This window comes from Protopterus annectens, chromosome 7.part0, assembly GCF_019279795.1.
Source record: "Protopterus annectens isolate FY-2018-M chromosome 7.part0, PAN1.0, whole genome shotgun sequence".
Taxonomy (NCBI): domain Eukaryota; kingdom Metazoa; phylum Chordata; order Ceratodontiformes; family Protopteridae; genus Protopterus; species Protopterus annectens.
Window position 1 is genome coordinate 1,025,423,826 of NC_056739.1, and position 21,856 is coordinate 1,025,445,681.

At 42.5% G+C, this 21,856-nt stretch overlaps 1 protein-coding gene across 1 annotated transcript in view; it reads right to left on the reverse strand.

Annotated features, from left to right (window-relative positions):
- The window catches only part of DMXL2 (Dmx like 2), a 1,902,820-nt gene that overhangs the window by 1,246,378 nt on the left and 634,586 nt on the right, over positions 1-21,856 (reverse strand). The window contains exon 16 of the mRNA XM_044076363.1: positions 20,581-20,852. Coding sequence (XP_043932298.1) covers positions 20,581-20,852 — 272 coding nt within the window. The remainder of the gene's footprint in view (positions 1-20,580; positions 20,853-21,856) is intronic.

Consider the following 21,856-nt stretch of genomic DNA (forward strand, 5'->3'; position numbering starts at 1 on the left):
TTTTGGTGACAAGCCTCTGCCCACCAAAGAAACTCTAGACGTATGCAAGGTATGATAGGAATCATTGCTTCTAGATCCTGCAAATGTTGACACCATAGGCTTTTTAGATACCATTGTAGTTTCCTCATATGTAGTCTTGCATATGGAATTAGAAGAATACAGGAGGCCATGAACCCCAAGGCTTGCAGTATTTGCCCTGTAGATAGCAGGGTTTTCGTAGCCACTAGTTTGAAGTAGGTAGTCAGATTAATTTGTTTCTCTGGCGTGAGGAAAGCCATCTGGGAAGTTGTATTCAAGCTTGCTCCCAGGAATATAATTTGTTGACAAGGTACCAGGTGTGATTTCTTTTCATTTATGGTGCGGCCCAGACAAGTTAGCACCCTTTGTGCAAAGGCCAGATGATTCAAAAGTGGGTCTTGGCTTTCTGCCTGAATTAGACAATCATCCAGGTATGGGTATATTTGAATATTTCTTTGCCTGCAAAATGCAATGACTGGAGCTAGGCACTTTATGAATACCCTGGGTGCAGTAGATGAGCCAAAGGGCACTGCAGAGAACTGATAGTGCGTGTAGCTTGCTTTGAAGTGTAGGTATCTTCTGCAAGATTCCCTGATTGGGATGTACAGGTATGCTTCCTTTAAATTTAGTGTTCCCAACCAGGCATCTTTTCCTAGCATAGGAAGCAACTGGTGAAGAGTCAGCATCTTGAATTTTAGGATCACCAAAAAGGTGTTTAGAGTAGACAGGTCCACGATAGGATGCCATGAATTGACTTTTCTGGGTACCACGAAAAGTCTCGAGTAAAAACCTTGTCCCTTTTCCTCTTCTGGTACAGTATGAATAGCCTTTATGCTTAAAAGAGAGAGTACTTGCTTTTGAGCCTCTTCCCACTGATTTGGGGGTAGATCTGGCCAACTGTTTGGGGTTGGTAACGTGTGGAAATGAAATCTGTATCCTTGGGACACTATATTTAAAACCCATTTGTCCTGGGTAATGAGTTCCCAGTTTTAGGCCTGCAGAGCAATCTTTGCCCCTAAAGGAGCGGTCAGTTGAGAAGTGCTTGGAAGTTTAAAAGTCAAGTCATTGAGACAGCTTTACTCCCTGATTTGGAAGTGGAAGCCCACCACTGCTTAGTCTTGTGCGTACCCTGGGACTGAAACCTGGGGCTTCTGCTGCTTCTGGGTTTGGATTGAGAAGGCCTGGAAGAGGCAGGAAAGGACCAATTCTTAGAGGGCCAATGCCTACTAAATCTTGGAGGCTGAACTTGTAAGAAATCTTTAACAGTTTGCATAGATTTAGCTTTTTCCTCCATCTTTTTAAGAACTTCTTCTGCATTCAGGGCACGTGGAACCCAAGTCAACAGGAGGTCCTGATTTAAGGGAGCATCCAACAATTTAGCTTTAACATGATCAGGCAAAGACTGTTCCTTAAGCCAAACATGCCTTCTAAGTACAGACCCAGTGACAGCAGCCTTGCAAGAGGCCTCTAAAGAATCAAACCCACATTGCAAAGTATGTTTCCCAACCTGTTCAGCAGAAAGCATTAAATACTGTAAATCTTTGTTATCAGCACAGTCAGGAATCAACATCATTTTCTGTTTAAGCAATCCAATAATATGTTGCTGATACTTTAACATATGAAACTGACAATTTAAGGCCCTAATGGCCATCGTCACAAAAGTGTACACCTTCTTACCTCATCTATCCAGCGCCCTGGAGTCTCTATCAGAAGGAGTAGGATTTTTGGCAGTAGAGGCCTTAATGCCCTTGGGTCCCTGTGAAATAGTCTCAGGATCCGCAGTAGGATTTTAAAAAGGAACTTGTGAGAATCAGAAACCCTGTAATATCTATCAGGGTTTCTGGGAGCAGAAGGCAAAGAATCAGGGGCCAAACTAGATTCCGAAAAGCAATCATCAACAATGTCTTAGTACAGTAGGGATAGCTAAAGGCCTGTGTTGAGGCAGGAGTAAGAAGTCCCTAAGTCTCCTTTTAGAATCAGAGTAGTCCTGGCTTTCCCAGCGGAAATGCTCCATAAGAGTATGCAAAGTTTCACCAAAAGAGAAATCCTCTGGAGGGGAAGCAGAGGGAATAGAGCCATCTGCATCAGAATCCTCATAAGCAGATAAAGGCAAATCCAGGTCCTCAGAAGAAGCAGAAATTTCAGAATCCTGGTCAGAAGATTCATAAACAAATTCAGTCCTAGGTCTCTTAGAAGGGGATGGTTGGCTTCCCCTGATTAAAGTTATAAGGTCTTCAGCCATTCTTATTTGTTTTTTAGGCATAGAGGCCTGAGCATGCGGCCTGGGCATCGGTTTTCTAGACATGGTTCGAGCTTTAGGCCTTAAAGAAGAAAGTGGCATTGGTTTAATATGCAAGTCCGTAGGCCGGAATACAACCTCAGAAGCCGGTGCCTGCACAGCAGCTCCGGACCCATCCAAGGTAGAGACATCCGCAGGTTCCACAGTTGAAGCATCTCGCAGCATACTGGACTCCGAATGGGTCTCAGTAGAGGCCTGCAAATCAGAAATAGTGGGTATCAGGGGCTGTGAAAGCATCTCACTGAGTACCGGCAAACTGGCGACTGGCTTAGGAGAAGTGTTGTCGGCAGCTTTGGACCTAGGCGGCCTGTCTCTGTCTTTATATTTGCGTTTTTTCGGAACACCTGTAGTCGGATGGCTTACCAACGACATCTCTGGGTAATTAAACCGAGAACCGAAATATTTAGAAGTGCAAATATACCAACGACGGAGAGTTCATTGTTTTAATAAGGCACAAAACCGACAGCGAGGTACGTAGTGGTCAGAGCCTAGGCAAGGAATACAGTACGAATGAAAATCTTTACAAGGTATTTGCTTTCCACAAGAAATGCAATTATTAACCTTTACTGACATCGGTAAGGAGTAGAAAAAAGTTTCCCCAATGGGGTACTTAGCTTTAGTTGAAGACTTCAGTTCTGAAACTCAAAAATGAAAATTTCAGGAGTCGGCCGACCGGCACTTGGAAACTGCTTCTGCTTCGGGCACCGCACAGCAAGAAAGACTGATGTAATGGCTTCGGCTGCATGTTTTATACCCCTGACAACCTGATGTCATGGAAGAAGAGACAGTAACCGATGCTGGGCCCAAGACTTTGTTAATCAGGCTGACCGAGGGCTACTGCAAGCAGATAACCCAAATGTGATGACTGCAACAGTGAAACACAAAGAACATCTAACATTGGTACTGGATTACCTGCAAGTGGAAATATTTCCAACACAATGGACATGGGTTTACCGAGGATGTTTAATTCGAGGAACGGGGACAGTTCCCTTGGTTTAGCAGGCATGAATCTCCAAAAGCAACCAGGTGACGGTAATAAGGGTGTTTCTGTAAGGGAGGGCTTTAATGATTTTAAAGGGTGGATGGACAAAAAGTAGTTTAAAAGTTTTGACTTACAAGTGCCGGTGGAAGCCAATAATGGACATAGAGACACTTACAAGAACTCATTAATTAAATTGTCTGAGCTCCTTTTGAAGTATAGAGCTCTTCAAACAGACAATGAATATTTAAGTGAATGTATTAGGAGGGACATTGTCCCAAAGGGGCATAGGGTTTCAAAATACCCTAACATCATGAAAGGTTGTGAATGTTATACTGAGCTCTTGGAAATTTTTAACAAATGTGGCCTGGACATTGTGAAGTGAACTATAAAACAAAACGAAATTATACTGAGTAAACTGCGTGGGGATACTGATGTTTTAAATAACAATATAACACATGATTTAATGTTAATGAATCAGAAAAACAGAAGTATTTTGAAATTGTTGATAGCATAAACGATAAATGTGTTATTAATAGTAATAGGAAGATTAAGAAAATGGGACCTACATGACTATAGGAATAAGACACGTTACCCCAAACCCAAAAGATTTGTTGCTAGCTCTGGAAGTAAGAATAGTTATGTAGTCCAAGACAATGGTAACCCCCAGCAAATTAATTCAAGTGTTAATGAATTTGAACTCTCCATACATGACCCTTTAGAGTATCCCACGCTTCGCAGGTTGGAGAAAATTATGAACCAGCAAGTCCCTCAATATTTTCAGGGGTACAGTATGGCAACGAAGTGAGGTATGGGGGAGGGTGGAGGGGGGGGGGTCGGGTGAGATATTGAACCTTGGTGAGACATTTATTCATGACCTTTTAGTTGACGACATTGTAATTGTTAGAATGAAACACAGTATGGGGAATTTTAATATTTATAATTATTCTGACCATGAACTTTCCCATGTACATTTTAGTTTATTGTGTAAAGGTTTTAAATTTATTCCCCACATGAAAGGGGATGTGTCTAAGTATATAATGGATTTTAAGTTTTTTTACGTAAAATGAATCTGGATATTGTTATGCAAGGTAACACACATGCACTTCAGGGGCATGAGCTTAAATGGAAAAGTGTGTTTAATCCTCCCATGCATCCACAACTAAGAAATTCTGAAGCATCAATTGAGAAGGAATTTAGTAAATTCTCTACTCAGGTATCTAGGATGAAGAATTGTAATTTAAGTAAGGATGAATGGAGCCTTTTAAAACAATTTAGGACTGATAATACTATAAGGATCATGAAGCCGGATAAAGGCAGAGGAGCTGTAGTTATGAGTACAGTTATTTATGAGGGTAAAATGTTGAATCTTTTAGGCGACATTGATACATATAGAAGAGTTTCAAAAAATGAAATCTGTGTCACCTATCAAAAGATTAATATGGCCCTGTAAGACCTTCTATTGGAAGGTCTGACCAGTAAAGAGACACATTATTACTTGAGTAACAACAGACCTAGGATTCCAAATATTTTTGGAATACCTAAGATGCATAAAGACCCTCATGACCCTCCACCGACACCTATTGTTTCTGCCGGGTTCCTATCAGTTCGTCAAAACTTCAGCAGTTCGAATACCATATGGTCGAACTGTGAAGTTCAAAAACTGATTATCGTGAAGCCGCGGAACACCAAATTCTTTCCCAGGGAAAGAATCTGGTGGGCCGTTTCTGTGGCTTTGTGATTTTCAGCACTGTGGTGGAAAGTTATGGGTCAGGTTCAGGTAAGTGTGCGATTGTGTGGATGTCAGGGTTAGGGCGTGGGTTAGGTGGGTTAGGGCGCGGGTTAGGTGAGTTAGGGTTAGGGCGCGAGTGAGGTGGGTGTGCGATAGTGATAGACTTTAGGGTTAGGGTGGGATAGGTGAGTTAGGGTTAGGGTGCGGGTCAGGTGAGTGTGCGATAGTGATGGACCTTAGGGTTAGGGTTTGGGTTAAGGTAAGTGGATAGATAGTAGTGTATGTACAGTTTAGTGTAGGGTTAGATGTAGGATTTTAAGTGTATGTGTGTGGATTGATGTTTTTTTGGTGTGCTTGTGTTGTGTGCGTTTTTCCTGGAACAGCGATTTTTTTCCCTGGGAAAAAAATCGTTGTTCTAAGCCTTTGATGATTTTGCACTTCGAGGTTAGAAGTTCGAACATATGGTGATTCGAACTTCTGCCGTTTCGATGAAGTGATATAGACCCGTTTCTGTGGAGGGGGACAGCCCCTTTAATGAAATACTTGGATGTTAAACTCAAAGCACATGGACAGAATCCAAATCAGATCCTCAAGAACTCATGGGAGTTTTTGCGTAAAGCTGACATGAATTTGGACTATCAACAGGTCCTTTTTGTTACTGTGGACATAAATGACCTGTTTTCTATAATACCTCATTCCAAGGGGTTGGAATGGTTAGAACTGTCTTTGACAGATGAAGGCCAGATTTCCAGTGATGACTTGCACATTATTCTAGGGCTTATGGACTTGGTCTTAATAACAATTGTTTGTATTTCAATGGTGAATTTTTTCACCAAGTAAAAGGCGTGGCGATGGGTGCGAATTGTGCCCCCACCTACGCAAATATTGTTTTGACTTGGTGGGAAAAAGTTTTTATTTTACAATCTGAATACAGGCATTGTTGGGTTAATTATGTCAGATTTATGGACGATATTTGTATATGCTAGATTGAGACAGAAGCTGAGTTAATGGAATTTTTAAATTGTTTAGACACCACTACTGAATTTTTTAAATTTTCACATACAGTTTCTAGGGACTCTGTATATTTTTTGGACGTCACTCTTGAAAAGACAGCGAATGGTAGTGTGACGTCTAAGGTGTACAGAAAAAACACTTATTCCAATTCTTACTTGCACTATCCCAGTGCACATCCCCAGTTCCAGAAAAAAAATATTGTCAAGGGCCAACTCATCCGCGCTTCTAGAATGACTTCTTGTAATGATGACTTTACTGAGGAATGTGAGTTTTTAAGTGGTCTTTTCCTTGAAAGGGGATACCCTGAAGATTTAATAAAGAACATTAAATGTGGAGTGTTAGCAAACAGGAAGGATAAGTTTGGCCCTGTTCTGGGGGATGTTAGAATTAGTGTGATGAAGCATAATACAGAGAACCTAGTAAACTATAACATTGGCAGAGCTTTTATTACAGAGTTCAATGTTAACATTTTAAGGCTTAATAATATTGTAAAAAGAGAATGGGATAGGTTCATGGGATTTACGGATTTGACATTTTCTGATAAGGGCCCCCTTAAATTAGTTTTTAAGAAGGGTAAAAACCTGAAAAACTTGTTGGAATCAAATAGGGTGACAGTAGGACCTTTAGTAACAAACGTAAAGGTACATATAAATGTGGGGCGTGCCAACAATGTCAATATGTGGCTAATAAGGAAAGTATAATTTTGAAAAGCAGGGGTAGAAGACTGCATAGTTACAATTATTATAATTGTAACAGTGAAAGAGTGGTTTATTTGGTGACTTGTAAAGTACAGTTTTGTACCTACCATAAATGTAGATGTTCGAAGATCCACATTGCTGCAGTCCTTACATATGGGTAGTCCGCTGTCCTCGGTCGGCCCGAATACCAAAGTATTAGGCTGACGTCGGTCAAGGCGCTTAAAACTGACATCAGGACGTCAGGGTACAAAAGCGCATGACCGACGTCATTTCCTCAGTCTTTTCTTGCCCCAGATGTCAGAAGGCCCTAACAAGACAGGCCAAAGCCAAAAACCAGCAAAACCCAACCAACCACCCGTGCACTAACCATATTTACAATATGTACAAAACAAACCACACCACCACCTTCAACAACAGAGGGGAAGGAGGGAGGGTAAATTGGACTGTAGCAATGTGGATCTTCGAACATCTACATTTATGGTAGGTACAAAACTGTACTATGTTCTTCATCTCACATTGCTGCAGTCCTTACATATGGGTAGAATCCCAAAGCAGAGGTAAGGGAGGATGGCAAAACTATAAAGCATTAGGAGCTGCCAACATGCCTTGTAAAATTGCAGTTGCAAATCCAGCCCTAGATTTAGAGTAAAGTGGAAGGTGGTAATGCTTAGAGAAAGTATGCACTGAACTCCAAGTAGCTGCTTCCAAAATATCTTTAGTAGCCACCCCTTAAAAAGCTGTAGAAGTGGCAGTAGCCCTAGTGGAATGAGGCCTAATCCCAGCTGGAATCTCCTTACCATGATGGGAATAACAGAAAGCAATACAAAAACCAATCCACTTAGAAATAGTTTGTTTTGAAACAGGTTTGCCCTGAGAACCCAAAGCAAAAGAAACAAACAACTGCTGAGACTGCCTGAACCCTTTAGTTCTGCTCAAATAATATCGCAACTGCCTGTGTATATCCAAAGTGTGCAAAATCTTTTCCCCTTTATTTTGGGGGTTTGCATAAAAAGTAGGCAAATGAATAGTTTGGTTTAAAGCCACACTAGAAACCACTTTAGGCATAAAAGAAGGGTTAGTACGCAAAGACACCCTATCCTTGTGGAAAATTAAGAAAGGCTCAACTGCCATAAGGGCCTGCAATTCGGAAACCCTTCTCGCAGAGGTAATGGCCAACAAAAAAGCAGTCTTCCAAGATAAATATTTCAACTCTGCCGATGCTGCAGGCTCAAAAGGTTGTAGAGTGAGTTTCTCCAACACAAAATTGAGATCCCAAGCAGGAGTAGGAGCTCTCGTGGGGTCTTATATTCTTTGCCCCTCTAAGGAATTGCTTAAACAAAGGCTGAGAAAATAATGGTGGGTCACAGTCATAGTGAGCAGAGATTGCTGCAGCATGAACCTTTATAGAGGAGAAGGACAAACCTTTGTCCAATAACTCAGTAAGGTATTGAAGCGCCACACTTAAATTAGGTTTAGAAGCATCAAAGTCCTTTGCTGTACTCCAAAATAAAAATCTCCTCCATTTATCTGCGTAAACTTTCCTTGTACTAGGCCTTCTGGCCTCCAAAATAACATTCAAAACTTGTTGTGGAAGCTGAGACCCTCCAGGGTTTAAACCAGAATATGCCAGGCTGTCAGATGTAGAGAATGAAGTTTGACATTGAGTAAATGACCGTTCTCCTGAGACAGCAGGTGAGGAATCGAAGGCAAAGGCCATGGAGGCTCCTGTACCAGACTTCTCAGTAATGGGTACCAGTGCTGTCGAGGCCAATCTGGAGCTATTAAAATCATGATTGGCTTGTCCTGTCTGACCTTCAGCAGTACCTTTGGGAGGAGAGGCAGAGGTGGAAAGGCATACACGTGAAGATTGCTCCAATTGAATGAGAGAGCATCCACTTTCCAAGCTGAGGGATGAAACCTTTTTGTGCAAAACTTTGGCAGCTGGTAATTTAGTGGAGACACGAACAGATCTATGTCTGGAGTTCCCCATAACACTGTCAACCTCTGGAATACATGGGGATCCAATTTCCACTCGTGGGGATCCATAATTTGTCTGCTCAACACATCTGCTAAGGAGTTCTGTGCTCCTGGCAGAAACCTTGCCTGAAGATTTAGCTGTAAACTGAGAGCAGTCTCCCACAAAATCATTGCTTGTCTGCATAGAGGATAAGAATGCATTCCCCCTTGCTTGTTGATGTACCACATGACAGTAGTGTTGTCTGTTTGAATCAACACCTGCCCTGGAAGAAGTAAATCCTTGAAAGCTTTCAATGCAAATTGGACTGCTAACATCTCCTTCAAGTTGATATGTAGATGTTGAAGTCTGGCAGGCCACGTGTCTTGTATCCATTTTCCATTTAGATGAGCTCCCCAAGCTTTGTCTGAGGCATCTGTCGTTAAAATCGGACTCGCCTCTGGCCGGGTCACAGAGAGTCCCTTGTTTAGGTGACATTCCTGAGCCCACCACAAAAATTCCTTTTGAATGCAAGGTATTATTTGAATGACAGTGTCCAAATCTTGGCAGTGCTGTGTCCATACATTCTTGAGATACCATTGTAGCTTCCTCATATGCAGTTTGGCATTGGGAAGTACCAGAATACAAGATGCCATGAACCCCAAGGCTTGAAGGACTGTCCTTGCAGTCAGCCTGGACTGAGGAGACAACTGGTGGAAGTAAAGAGAAAGATTCTTTTGTTTGTCCGGGGTCAAAAAGGCCATCTGGGATGCTGTATTCAGTCTCACACCCAGAAAGCACATGTCCTGAGAGGGTACTAGACTGGACTTTATTTTGTTCACAGAATACCCCAGGCATCTTAACACTGCCATCACGTACTGTAAATGATGAAGAAGTTCGTCCTTTTCTTGGGCCAGTATCAGGCAATCGTCCAAATAAGGATAGATCTGTATTCCTCTTAGCCTGAAGAAAGCTACCACTGGAGCCAGAACCTTCGTGAACACTCTGGGCAGTAGATAAGCCAAAGGGCAATGCAGAGAACTGATAATGTGAAGTCCCAGCCCGAAAACGCAGATACTTCCTGCAACTGGGCCTGATAGGAACATGAAGGTAAGCCTCTTTGAGATCCAGAGTCACCATCCAGTGATCTTTGCCCAGCAGAGGTAAAACTGTTGTAACGTTAACATTTTGAACTTGGGAATGTCCAGATATGTGTTGAGGATGGATAAATCCAAAATTGGTCTCCACGTGTTTCCTTTCTTTGGTACTAGAAACAGGCGAGAATAAAATCCTAGGCCCACTTCTGGCAGAGGAACCGTTTATATGGCCCCTATTTGAAGTAGTAGAAATTTGTTTGCGAGCCTCTAGTCTTTGCTGAGGAGGAACGTCCGGCATGCCTTTGAAAGGAGGCAAGGTATGGAAATAAAACTTGTAACCCTGGTGTATGATATCCAATACCCATTTGTCCTGGGTAATCAACATCCAATTTTCCTTGAAGAGTGCTAACCTTCCTCCCAAAGGTGCTGCCAGGCAAGAAGGATCTGGCAGCTGAAAAAGTAGGTCATTGGGCCTGTTTACGAAAGGACTGGCCCCTGCCCTCACCCGAAGATTGTGCAGGTGAACTCCCTGTTCTAGGCCTGAAAGAACTCTGAGCTCTGCCCCTACCACGTCTAGATCTACCCCTAGACTGAGAATCATAAGAAGGATATACGTCCACCCCTTAGCAGGCCAATTCCTACTAAACTTCGGAGGCTGAACTTGCAAAAAATCCTTAACAGCCTGCATAGACTTAGCCTTGTCTTCCATTTTCTTCAAGACTGATTCCACAGGTGAACCAAACAACACATCAGACTGCAAAGGAGCATCCAAAATCCTAGTCTTAACATGGTCAGATAAATTCTGATCCTTTAACCAGGCGTGCCTGCGAAGAACTGAGCCAGTGGCAGCCACCCTAGACGAGGCCTGCACAGCATCAAAAAGTACAGTTTTGTACCTACCATAAATGTAGATGTTCGAGGATCCACATTGCTGCAGTCCTAACACTTGGGTAGTCCGCTGTCCCAGTCGGCCCGAACACCAAAGTATATGGCTGACGTCGGTCAAGGCGCATTAGTCTGACGTCAGGACGTCAGGGTACTAATGCGCATGACCGACGTCATATCCTCAGTCTTTTCTTGCCCCCAGATGTCAGAAGACCCTAAAAAGATAAGGCTAAAACCAAAAAAAAACACCAAACACTCCTGTACCAAATATATGTACAATATATACAAATTTACAAAGGTACAACCCCACCCACACAACCACCCCTAAACACAGAGGGGAAGGAGGGAGGTATTGGACTGCAGCAATGTGGATCTTCGAACATCTACATTTATGGTAGGTACAAAACTGTACTATGTTCTTCATACCACATTGCTGCAGTCCTAACACTTGGGTAGAATCCCAAAGCAGAGGTAAGGGAGGCTGGCAAATCATAAAGAAGCAGGAGCTGACAACATGCCCTGCAAAATAGCCGTGGCAAAACCAGCCCTAGATTTAGAGTAGAGAGGAAGGTGGTAGTGCTTAGAGAAAGTATGCACTGAACTCCAAGTAGCTGCCTCCAAAATATCCTTAGTTGCCACCCCCCTGAGAAATGCTGTTGAAGTGGCAGTAGCCCTAGTGGAATGAGGCCTAATCCCAGCTGGAATCTCCTTGCCATGATGGGAATAACAAAATGCAATGCAAAACCCAATCCACTTAGAAATAGTTTGTTTTGACACAGGCTTGCCCTGAGAACTCAAAGCAAAAGAAACAAACAACTGCTGAGACTGCCTAAAATCCTTAGTCCTGCTCAAATAATAACGCAACTGCCTGTGTACATCTAAAGTGTGCAAAATCTTTTCCCCCTTATTTTGGGGATCTGCATAAAAAGTAGGCAAATGAATAGTTTGGTTTAAAGCCACACTAGAAACCACCTTAGGCATAAAGGAAGGATTAGTGCGTAATGATACCCTATCCTTATGGAAAATCAAAAAGGCTCAACGCCATAAGGGCCTGCAATTCAGAAACCCTTCTTGCAGAAGTAATGGCCAACAAAAAAGCAGTCTTCCATGACAAGTATTTCAATTCAGCAGTAGCCGCAGGCTCAAAAGGGTGTAGAGTAAGTTTCTCCAACACAAAATTGAGATCCCAAGCAGGAGTAGGAGCTCTACGTGGGGGTCTCATATTCTTTGCCCCTCTAAGAAATTGCTTGAACAAAGGATGAGAAAACAATGGTGGGTCACAATCATAGTGAGCTGAAATTGCTGCAGCATGAATCTTAATGGAAGAGAAAGACAAACCTTTGTCCAATAGATCAGTAAGATATTGAAGAGCCACACTCAAATTAGGCTCAGAAACCTCCAAATCCTTTGCTGCACTCCAAAATAAAAATCTCTTCCATTTTTCTGCGTACACTTTCCTTGTACTAGGTCTTCTGGCTTCCATAATCACATTCAAAACTTGTTGAGGAAATTGAGACCTGTTGTGTTTCAAAACAGAATATGCCAGGCTGTTAGATGAAGAGAGTGAAGCTTGACATTGAGTAGATGACCGTCCCTCTGAGACAATAGGTGTGGAATCAAAGGTAAAGGCCATGGAGGCTTCCTTACCAGACTCCGCAGTAATGGGTACCAGTGTTGCCGAGGCCAATCTGGAGCTATTAAAATCATCCTTGGCTTGTCTTGTCTGACCTTTAGGAGTACCTTTGGGAGAAGAGGCAGAGGTGGAAAGGCATACACATGAAGATTTTTCCAACTGAAAGAAAGAGCATCCACTTTCCAAGCTGTGTGATGAAACCTTTTAGGTGCAAAACTTTGGCAGCTGGTGGTTTAGTGGAGAAGCGAACAGATCTATGTCTGGAGTTCCCCATGACACTGTCAATTTCGAAATACATGAAGATCCAGTTTCCACTCGTGGGGATCCATGATTTGCCTGCTTAACACATCTGCTAAGGAGTTCTGTGCTCGGCAGAAACCTTGCCTGAAGAGTTAGTTGCAAGCTGAGCGCAGTCTCCCATAAAATCATTGCTTGCCTGCATAGAGGATAAGAATGTGTTCCCCTTGTTTGTTGATGTACCACATGACAGTTGTGTTGTCTGTTAGAATCAACACCTGTCCTGGAAGAAGCAACTCCTTGAAAGCCATTAATGCAAACTGGACTGCTAACATCTCCTTCATGTTGATATGTAGATGCTGTAGTCTGGCAGGCCACTTGTCTTGTATCCACTTTCCATTCAGATGAGCTCCCCAAGCTATGTCTGAGGCATCTGTCGTTAGAATCTGACTCGCCTCTGGCGGGTCACAGAGAGTCCCTTGTTTAGGTGACATTCCTGAGCCCACCACAAAAATTCCTTTTGAATGCAAGGTATTATTTGAATGACAGTGTCCAAATCCTGGCAGTGCTGTGTCCATACATTGTTGAGGTACCATTGCAGCTTCCTCATATGCAGTTTGGCATTGGGAAGCACCAGAATACAAGATGCCATGAACCCTAAGGCTTGAAGGACTGTCCTTGCAGTCAGCCCGGACTGAAGAGATAGTTGATGGAAGTAAAGGGAAAGATTCTTTTGTTTGTCCGGGGTTAAAAAGGCCATCTGGGTTGCTGTATTCAGTCTCACACCCAGAAAGCACATGTCTTGAGAGGGTACTAGACTGGACTTTATTTCGTTCACAGAATACCCCAGGCATCTTAGCACTGCTATCACATATTCCAAATGCTGTAAAAGATCTTCCTTTTCTTGAGCCAGAATCAGGCAGTCGTCCAAGTAAGGATAGATTTGTATTCCTTTTAGCCTGAAGTAAGCTATCACTGGAGCCAGAACTTTTGTGAATACTCTGGGCAGTAGATAAGCCAAAGGGCAATGCAGAGAACTGATAATGGGAATTCCCAGCTCGAAACGCAGATACTTCCTGCAACTTAGTCTGATAGGCACATGAAGGTAAGCCTCCTTGAGATCTAAAGTTACCATCCAGTGATCTTTGCCCAGTAGAGGTAAAAGCTGTTGTAACGTCAACATTTTGAACTTGGGAATGTCCAGATAAGTGTTGAGGATAGATAAATCCAAAATTGGTCTCCATGTGTTCCCCTTCTTTGGTACTAGGAACAGGCGAGAATAAAATCCTAGGCCCCTTTCTGGCACAGGAACCGGCTGAATGGCCCCTATTTGGAGTAACAGAGAAATTTGCTTGTGAGCCTCTTTTCTTTGTAGAGGAGGAATGTCTGGCATGCCTTTGAAAGGAGGCAAGGTATGGAAATAAAACCTGTAACCGTGGTGAATGATATCCAATACCCATCTGTCCTGGGTAATTAAACTCCAATTTTCTTTGAAAAGTGCCAGCCTTCCTCCTAAAGGTGCTGCCAGACGAAAGCACTGGCAGCTGAAAAGGCAGGTCATTGGGTCTGTTTACGAAAGGGCTGACCCCTGCCCTCACCAGAAGACTGAGCAAGTGAACTCCCTGTTCTAGGCCTAAAAGAACCTTGAGCTCTGCCCCTACCACGTCTAGACCTACCCCTAGACTGGGAATCATAAGAAGGATATGTCCATCCCTTAGTAGGCCAATTTCTACTAAACTTCGGAGGCTGAACCTGCAAAAAATCTTTAACAGTCTGCATAGACTTAGCCTTGTCCTCCATTTTCTTTAAAACTGCTTCCACAGGCGAACCAAACAACACATCAGACTGTAACGGAGCATCCAAAATCCTTGTCTTAACATGCTCAGCTAAATTCTGATCCCTCAGCCAGGCGTGCCTGCGAAGAACAGAACCAGTGGCAGCCACCCTAGAAGAGGCCTGCACAGCATCAAAACCACATTGCAAGGAATGCTTACCCACCTGTTCAGACACATGAACTAAATCCTGCAACTCTTTACACTCAATACCTTCCGCCAGAGCATCCACCTTAGACTTCAATTGTGAAAGGAGATAATTCTGATATTTTAACATGTGGAACTGGCAATTCAAAGCCCTCATGGCTAAAGTGGAAGAAGTATACACTTTCTTTCCCCATCTATCCAAAGCCCTTGCCTCTTTATCAGGAGGAACAGGATTTTTAACAACAGAAGCCTTAACACCTTTAGGCCCCTGAGAAACAGTTTCTGGGTCTGCCCTAGGACTCTTAAAAGATACTTATGAGCTTCAGGCACCCTATAATACCTATCCGGTTTAACTGGGGCAGGAGGCAAAGAATCAGGGTTCAGGGAAGCCTCTGCAAAAACATCTTCCACCACATCCAGAACAGGAGGTATAGCTAAAGGCCTATGCTGGGGTAAAAACAAAAATTCCCTAAGCCTCTTCCTGGAATCAGAGAAATCTTGTCCTTCCCATTTAAAATGTTCCCTCATGGAAAGAAGAGTCTCTGAAAAAAAAAATCCTCAGGAGGAGAAGCCGAAGGAGTAGAATCATCTACATCAGAATCAGAATAAGGAGGATACTCCTGTAAGTCTTCAGCCGAAGACTCAGAAGCCTCGAACACTGCTCAAAACTCTCAAGCTCAGGTTCCACCCTAGGCCTCTTATCAGGAGGGGGTATAGAACCTCTAATCATAGTAATCAAATCTTCTGCCATTTTAAGCATATGTTTCTTAGGCAAAGATCCTGAAGAACTAGGAGAGACACCCACTGAAGTTAAACCTGGCCTGCCTCTCAAAGAAGCCTTGGAAACAGAAGGGGAGGGCCTAACCACCTTAGGAAGGGAGGGGAGAACAGCCACCTGAGAAGCCCCTTCAGCCTGGCCTACCTCCTGAGAGGACACATCTTGTAACAGAAAAGTCTCTCCCTGAGACTCCAAAGAAACTTCTGGCAGAGCCTCCGACTCCACCGAGCCTTCTAAAGAACCGACGTCCGGGACTGACGGGTCTTCCAACCTAGGCTTTGCTGCTTTGTCCTTGCGTTTTTTGGACGAAGCGGGCGTCGGAGCATCCGACGGCATTTTATAATTACAACGCTTCCCAAAAACTAACCTGGCACAGTCTAATCTTCTCTTTATAGTGCGTTTGTTAAATCTAGCACAAGAGCGACATCCAACAACGTCGTGCTCAGGCCCTAAGCAAGGTATACACAAGGTATGGTAATCCCTATGAGGTATCCGTTTCCCACAAGAAATACAGTTATTCACTTTTTCTGACATCCGGTTAATACTGAGGCAAGGAAAAAACAAAATATTCCCCAACGGGGTACTTAGCCAACTTTGATTCGGTCTGAAACTCCGACTTCAGAAAATTTCAGAACGCCAACCTGCACTCGCAAAACTGCTTCTGCATCGGACCATGCGGCAAAAAAGACTGAGGATATGACGTCGGTCATGCGCATTAGTACCCTGACGTCCTGACGTCAGACTAATGCGCCTTGACCGACGTCAGCCATATACTTTGGTATTCGGGCCGACTGGGACAGCGGACTACCCAAGTGTTAGGACTGCAGCAATGTGGTATGAAGAACATCCACACTGTAATGAATGCTTACCCACTTGTTCAGAGACATGCACCAAATCTTGCAACTCTTTACACTCAATGCCTTCCGCCAGAGCATCCACCTTAGACTTCAATTGAGAAAGAAGAAAGTTTTGATATTTCAACATATGAAACTGGCAATTCAAAGCCCTCATAGCTAAGGTAGAAGATGTATAGACCTTCTTTCCCCATCTATCCAAAGCTCTGGCTTCTTTATCTAGAGGAACCGGATTTTTTACAACAGAGGCCTTGACACCCTTAGGTCCCTGACTAATAGTTTCTGGGTCCGCCCTAGGACTCTTATAAAGATATTTATGAGCCTCAGGCACCCTGTAATACCTATCCGGTTTAACAGGAGCAGGAGGCAGAGAATCAGGATTAAGTGAAGCCTCTGCAAACACATCTTCCACAACATCCAGAACAGGGGTATAGCCAAGGGCCTATGCTGGGGTAACAGCAAAACTCCTAAGTCTTTTCCTAGAATCAGAGAAGTCCTGACCTTCCCACTTAAAATGTTCCCTCATAGAATGAAGTGTCTCTGAAAAGAAAAATCCTCTGGAGGAGAAGCAGAAGGAGTGGAATCATCTGCATCAGAATCAGAATAAGGAGAATACTCCTGCAAGTCTTCAGCTGAAGACTCTGAAATATCAAGCCTGCTCAAAACTTCCCAACTCTGGCTCCACCCTAGGCCTCTTATCAGGAGGGGCATAGAACCTCTAATCAGAGTAATTAAATCTTCTGCCATTTTAAGCATGTGCTTCTTAGGCACAGACCCTGCTGAACTAGGAGTGACACCAACAGAAGCTGAAACTGGCCTGCCTCTGGGAGAAGCCTTGGAAACAGAAGGAGAAGGCCTAACCACCCTAGGAAGGGAGGGGAGTACAGTAACTTGGGAAGCCCCTTCAGCCTGACCTGCCTCCTGAGAGACCACCTCCTGCAAAATCAAAGTCTCCCCCTGAGACTCCAGAGAAGTCTCCGTCGGAACCACCGGTTCCACTGAAGCCTCTAAAGAACCGGCGTCCGGAACGGACGACTCATCTTGCCTGGGTTTAACTGTTTTGTCTCTGCGCTTCTTCGCGGAAGCGGGCGCCGGAGAATCCGACGGCATATTATAATTGCACCGCTTCCCAAAGACCAGCCTAGCACAATCCAACCTTCGCTTAATAGTGCGTTTATTGAACCTAGCACAAAAGCGACACCCAACAACGTCGTGCTCAGGCCCCAAACAAGGAATACACAAAGAATGATAATCCCTATGCGGTATCTGTTTCCCACAAGAAATACAGTTATTCACCTTTCTGACATCCGGTAAAACACTGAGGCAAGAAAAACCAAAATAATCCCCAACGGGTACTTAGCCAACTTGGATTCGGTCTGAAACTCGGTGAAAAATTTCAGAACGAACGGCACTTGCAACGCTGCTTCTGCATCGGACCATGCGGCAAAAAAGACTGAGGAAATGACGTCGGTCATGCGCTTTTGTACCCTGACGTCCTGATGTCAGTTTTAAGCGCCTTGACCGACGTCAGCCTAATACTTTGGTATTCGGGCCGACCGAGGACAGCGGACTACCCATATGTAAGGACTGCAGCAATGTGAGATGAAGAACATCCAATGTTCTTCATTCTATGTAGGCAAAACGGAGCGCAAATTGAAGAGACGTATACATGACCATATATACGATATCAAAAATAAAAACAAGACCAATGCCCTTTACAAGCATACGATTTCATGTGGTCAGGCTTTTTTTTTTTTTGTACTAGAAAATATTCCGTGTGATACCAGGGGAGGGCCCTGGGAGACCTGCTTGGAATACAGAGAATTGTATTGGCAGATATTCTTGGATGCAGGAAAACAGCCTGGACTTAACTAAAACTAAGAGCTGCTAAGCTCTAAATTAGGGTAACATGGTATTGTCATGTTTGTCTCTTATAGGCTTTTTGCCATTTTTTATGAGTTGTTCCCTACCTGAATTGGTACTTTTTCTTGTAAGAAAAAAAGTTTTTAATAAAATTTTCATCTTTGGTCAGTAGATGGCGCCAGAGTATTTAATTATTTTTTTTTTTGCCTTTTACATTCTTATGTACTACACATATTAAAGCTATTTAAATTTATTTAATATTTATAACAATGAATTTTAACAGTAACTACAGAGGGATAAAATTGATCAGTCACAGCTTGAAGTTATGGGAAAGAGTAGTAGAAGCTAGGTTAAGAAGGGAGGTGATGATTAGTGATCAGCAGTATGGTTTCATGCCAGGAAAGAGCACTACAGATGCAATGTTTGCTCTGACAGTGTTACTGGAGAAATACAGAGAAGGTCAGAAGGAGTTGCATTGTGTCTTTGTAGACTTGGAGAAAGCATATGACAGGGTGCCCAGAGAAGAGTTGTGGTATTGTATGAGGAAGTCGGGAGTGGCAGAGAAGTATGTAAGAGTGGTACAGGATATGTACGAGGGTAGTGTGACAGTGGTGAGGACTGCAGTGGGAGTGACAGCTCCGTTTAAGGTGGAGGTGGGATTACATCAAGGATCAGCTCTGAGTCCTTTCTTATTTGCAGTGGTGATGGACATGTTGACAGATGAGATCAGACAGGAGGCCCCGTGGACTATGATGTTTGCAGATGACATTGTGATCTGTAGTGAGAGTAGGAATCAGGTTGAGGAGACTCTGGAGAGGTGGAGATATGCTCTAGAGAGCAGAGGAATGAAGGTCAGCAGGGCTAAGACAGAATATATGTGTGTAAATGAGAGGGAGGGTAGAGGAATGGTGAGGATGCAGGGAGTAGAGTTGGTAAAGGTGGACGAGTTTAAGTACTTGGGATCAACAGTTCAGAGTAATGGTGAATGTGGAAGAGAGGTGAAGAAGAGAGTACAGGCAGGGTGGAATGGGTGGAGAAGAGTGTCAGGAGTGATTTGTGACAGACTGGTACCAATAAGAGTGAAAGGGAAGGTCTACAAGAGGGTAGTGAGACCAGCCATGTTATATGGGTTGGAGACAGTGGCATTGACAAAAAGGCAGGAGTTAGAGCTGGATGTGGCAGAGTTAAAGATGTTAAGATTTGCACTTGGTGTGACTAGGATGTACAGGATTAGGAATCAGTATATTAGAGGGTCAGCTCATGTTGGACAGTGGAGACAAAGCAAGAGAGACGAGATTGCGTTGGTTTGGACATGTGCTGAGAAGGGATGATGGGTATATTGGGAAAAAGATGCTAAGGATTGAGCTGCCAGGTAAGAGGAAAAGAGGAAGGCCTAAGATAAGGTTTATGGATGTGGTGAGAGAGGACATGCAGGCGGTTGGTGTGACAGAGCAAGATGCAGAGGATAGGAAGAAATGGAAAGAGATGATCCGCTGTGGCGACCCCTAACGGGAAAAGCAGAAAGATGATGATGATGATTTATAACAATGAATTTTATGACAAAACTTTTTTTAAAATAGGTGTAGTATTGTTCTATTGCAACAATAGTTTTAGGTACTGATGATTTTGTATTTACATGTATTATACTGTATATTTATTAAGTTAGGAATTTTAATGAAGTAGGTTTTGCAAATGTGTATTTTATGAATAGGGTTGTTAATTAATTAATTAGGAGATTAACCTGATTGGAGTGCCTATTATTTGGTAGAGTATTTTAGTGTTGAATTTACTGTGCACTTGTGTTTGTCTGAAGTCTGCTGTGGTGGACGAAAACGTGCAAGAATTGTGTAGCGTTAGTCATTAAAAACGTTTCAGCTGCTGGAGTCTCATTTCCATCTTGTGGTTATTTTATTTGTGGTTATCATGTTTATGGTAGAATTCTTCTCATTTTAGTTTGTGTATACATCTGTGCCATTCTTGCATGCACCGACACCATGTAAGTAACAATGTAATTATGCCGCCACACATATGCACCTCAAAATGCCTGCCAGGAATGAAAATGTGTAAAGATATGCAAAACAGATTCCCTTGGCCATCACCAAGTGCAACAACTTGTATCTTCTTCTTCTCTATGGGGAAAATACTGACTACTGCCAAAACCTATCCCCAAAATCAATTTTCCAGCAATTATCAACACTTGCTGAACCAGGCTTCTAGCAGTATACAGGGGAAAAGAAGCATAAAATATAAAGCAATGGGTCCAAAAAAAAAGGAATCCATCATATATGTCACTACTCTTGTACAAGAGAACAATAATATAATAAATAAATAACTAAATAAAAATGAAAAAGAAAACACTTTGTGCACTAGCTTTGTTTAGTTTAGACAAAGCCTTTCCAGGACATCAGAATGCAAAGGATAAAATAGCACAAACAAGGTTACTAAATCATAAAGCAAACTGACACTATGCACATGTTGTAGTATAATCAAATACTGTACAGAAGACTAGAAATACAGACAAGCTGCAATCTAAAAATCACGTCTTATAATGAAAGCATACCTGGACTTGTCTAAAAATACCAGGACTGTATTCATCTAAGTATTTTACATGCCACAGTAAAAAAGATCCATCAACAGGGTGTACAGTAAACAGCATATCAACATTTTGGTTCCATTCTTTCAGAAGGTTTTCGATCTTTCTATTAAGTAGTACTGTGGGAAGTGGTGCAGCTAAGCCAGATGAGGCAGATGACTTGATGCTCCTCTCTTTATCTGTTGCCTCATGTTCTGGTGAGCCTTGCTCAGAGCCCTCTTCTTGCTCTCCATCAGAAGCTGAAAATATTGAAATCATGTCAGTATTTAATGCAATACCAATTACAATAAGCACATGAAGCCGATGCACATAGATGGCAACAAGACATTTCAGCATATGCATGTTAAGACTAGTAACTTAGTTTTATACGAATAGTGTAATCATGCTAACAAAGTTTTAACATTTATGGCAAAAACTCAATGATCAGCTACTGTCCAGTTATATTTTTATCATATTTGAAATACTGATGGCTGCAAAGTTTTTTTTTTCATTATTTACATTTTACTATATCGTATTAATTATATCCATCTATGTCAACCACTTGCAGCAAGAAATCTGGACAAAGCCATAAATAATGGGGGAAGGCACAAAAATAGGGACAATTTTTAAATATTGCTCTTACAAACTTAGAAAGTTGATGGAATAACAGTTTTTTTTTGTTAGCATACATTTTCTGAAGGGTATGAAACCTGAAACTTAAATGTCTCATTATTTTCTGACTTCATTGTTTAATGACTTGGCAATGTTTTGTCAGAAAAATCACAGTTTTATGAAAAATGGACCAAAATGCAATTTGGTTACTTATGTCAGAAGTGATGATTCAATACAGGAATTTTAGTATAAACTTCAACTTATTATGAATTTGCAACAACAACAAAAAAAAAAGCAGTCATGATTTCTTCTGCAGTACTTATTAGCTTTGTGGGTTACATATCTCCAAAGGCTACTTAAAAATAGTTAAGTGAGGAGTAGCAAATATCCCAGATAATATAATGTACACACTCGGCTGTTTATCAAAGGAATGTGTAAAGCCCCAATGCCAGCAATTCATGCATCTGGACTAAGCATCGGTTCCATTATTCATTACTGTCTCCAAACCCTATTCAGGATATAAAGGTAAAACTTATCTTCAGCTGCTGAAAAGAAGGCAGCAAAGCCATAACTAAGAAGCTCATTACTTCTCTGACAGTACCCAAAAGGAAGGAAGTGGCTTCCATCTGCTGTAGTTTCATGGGAAAAATGC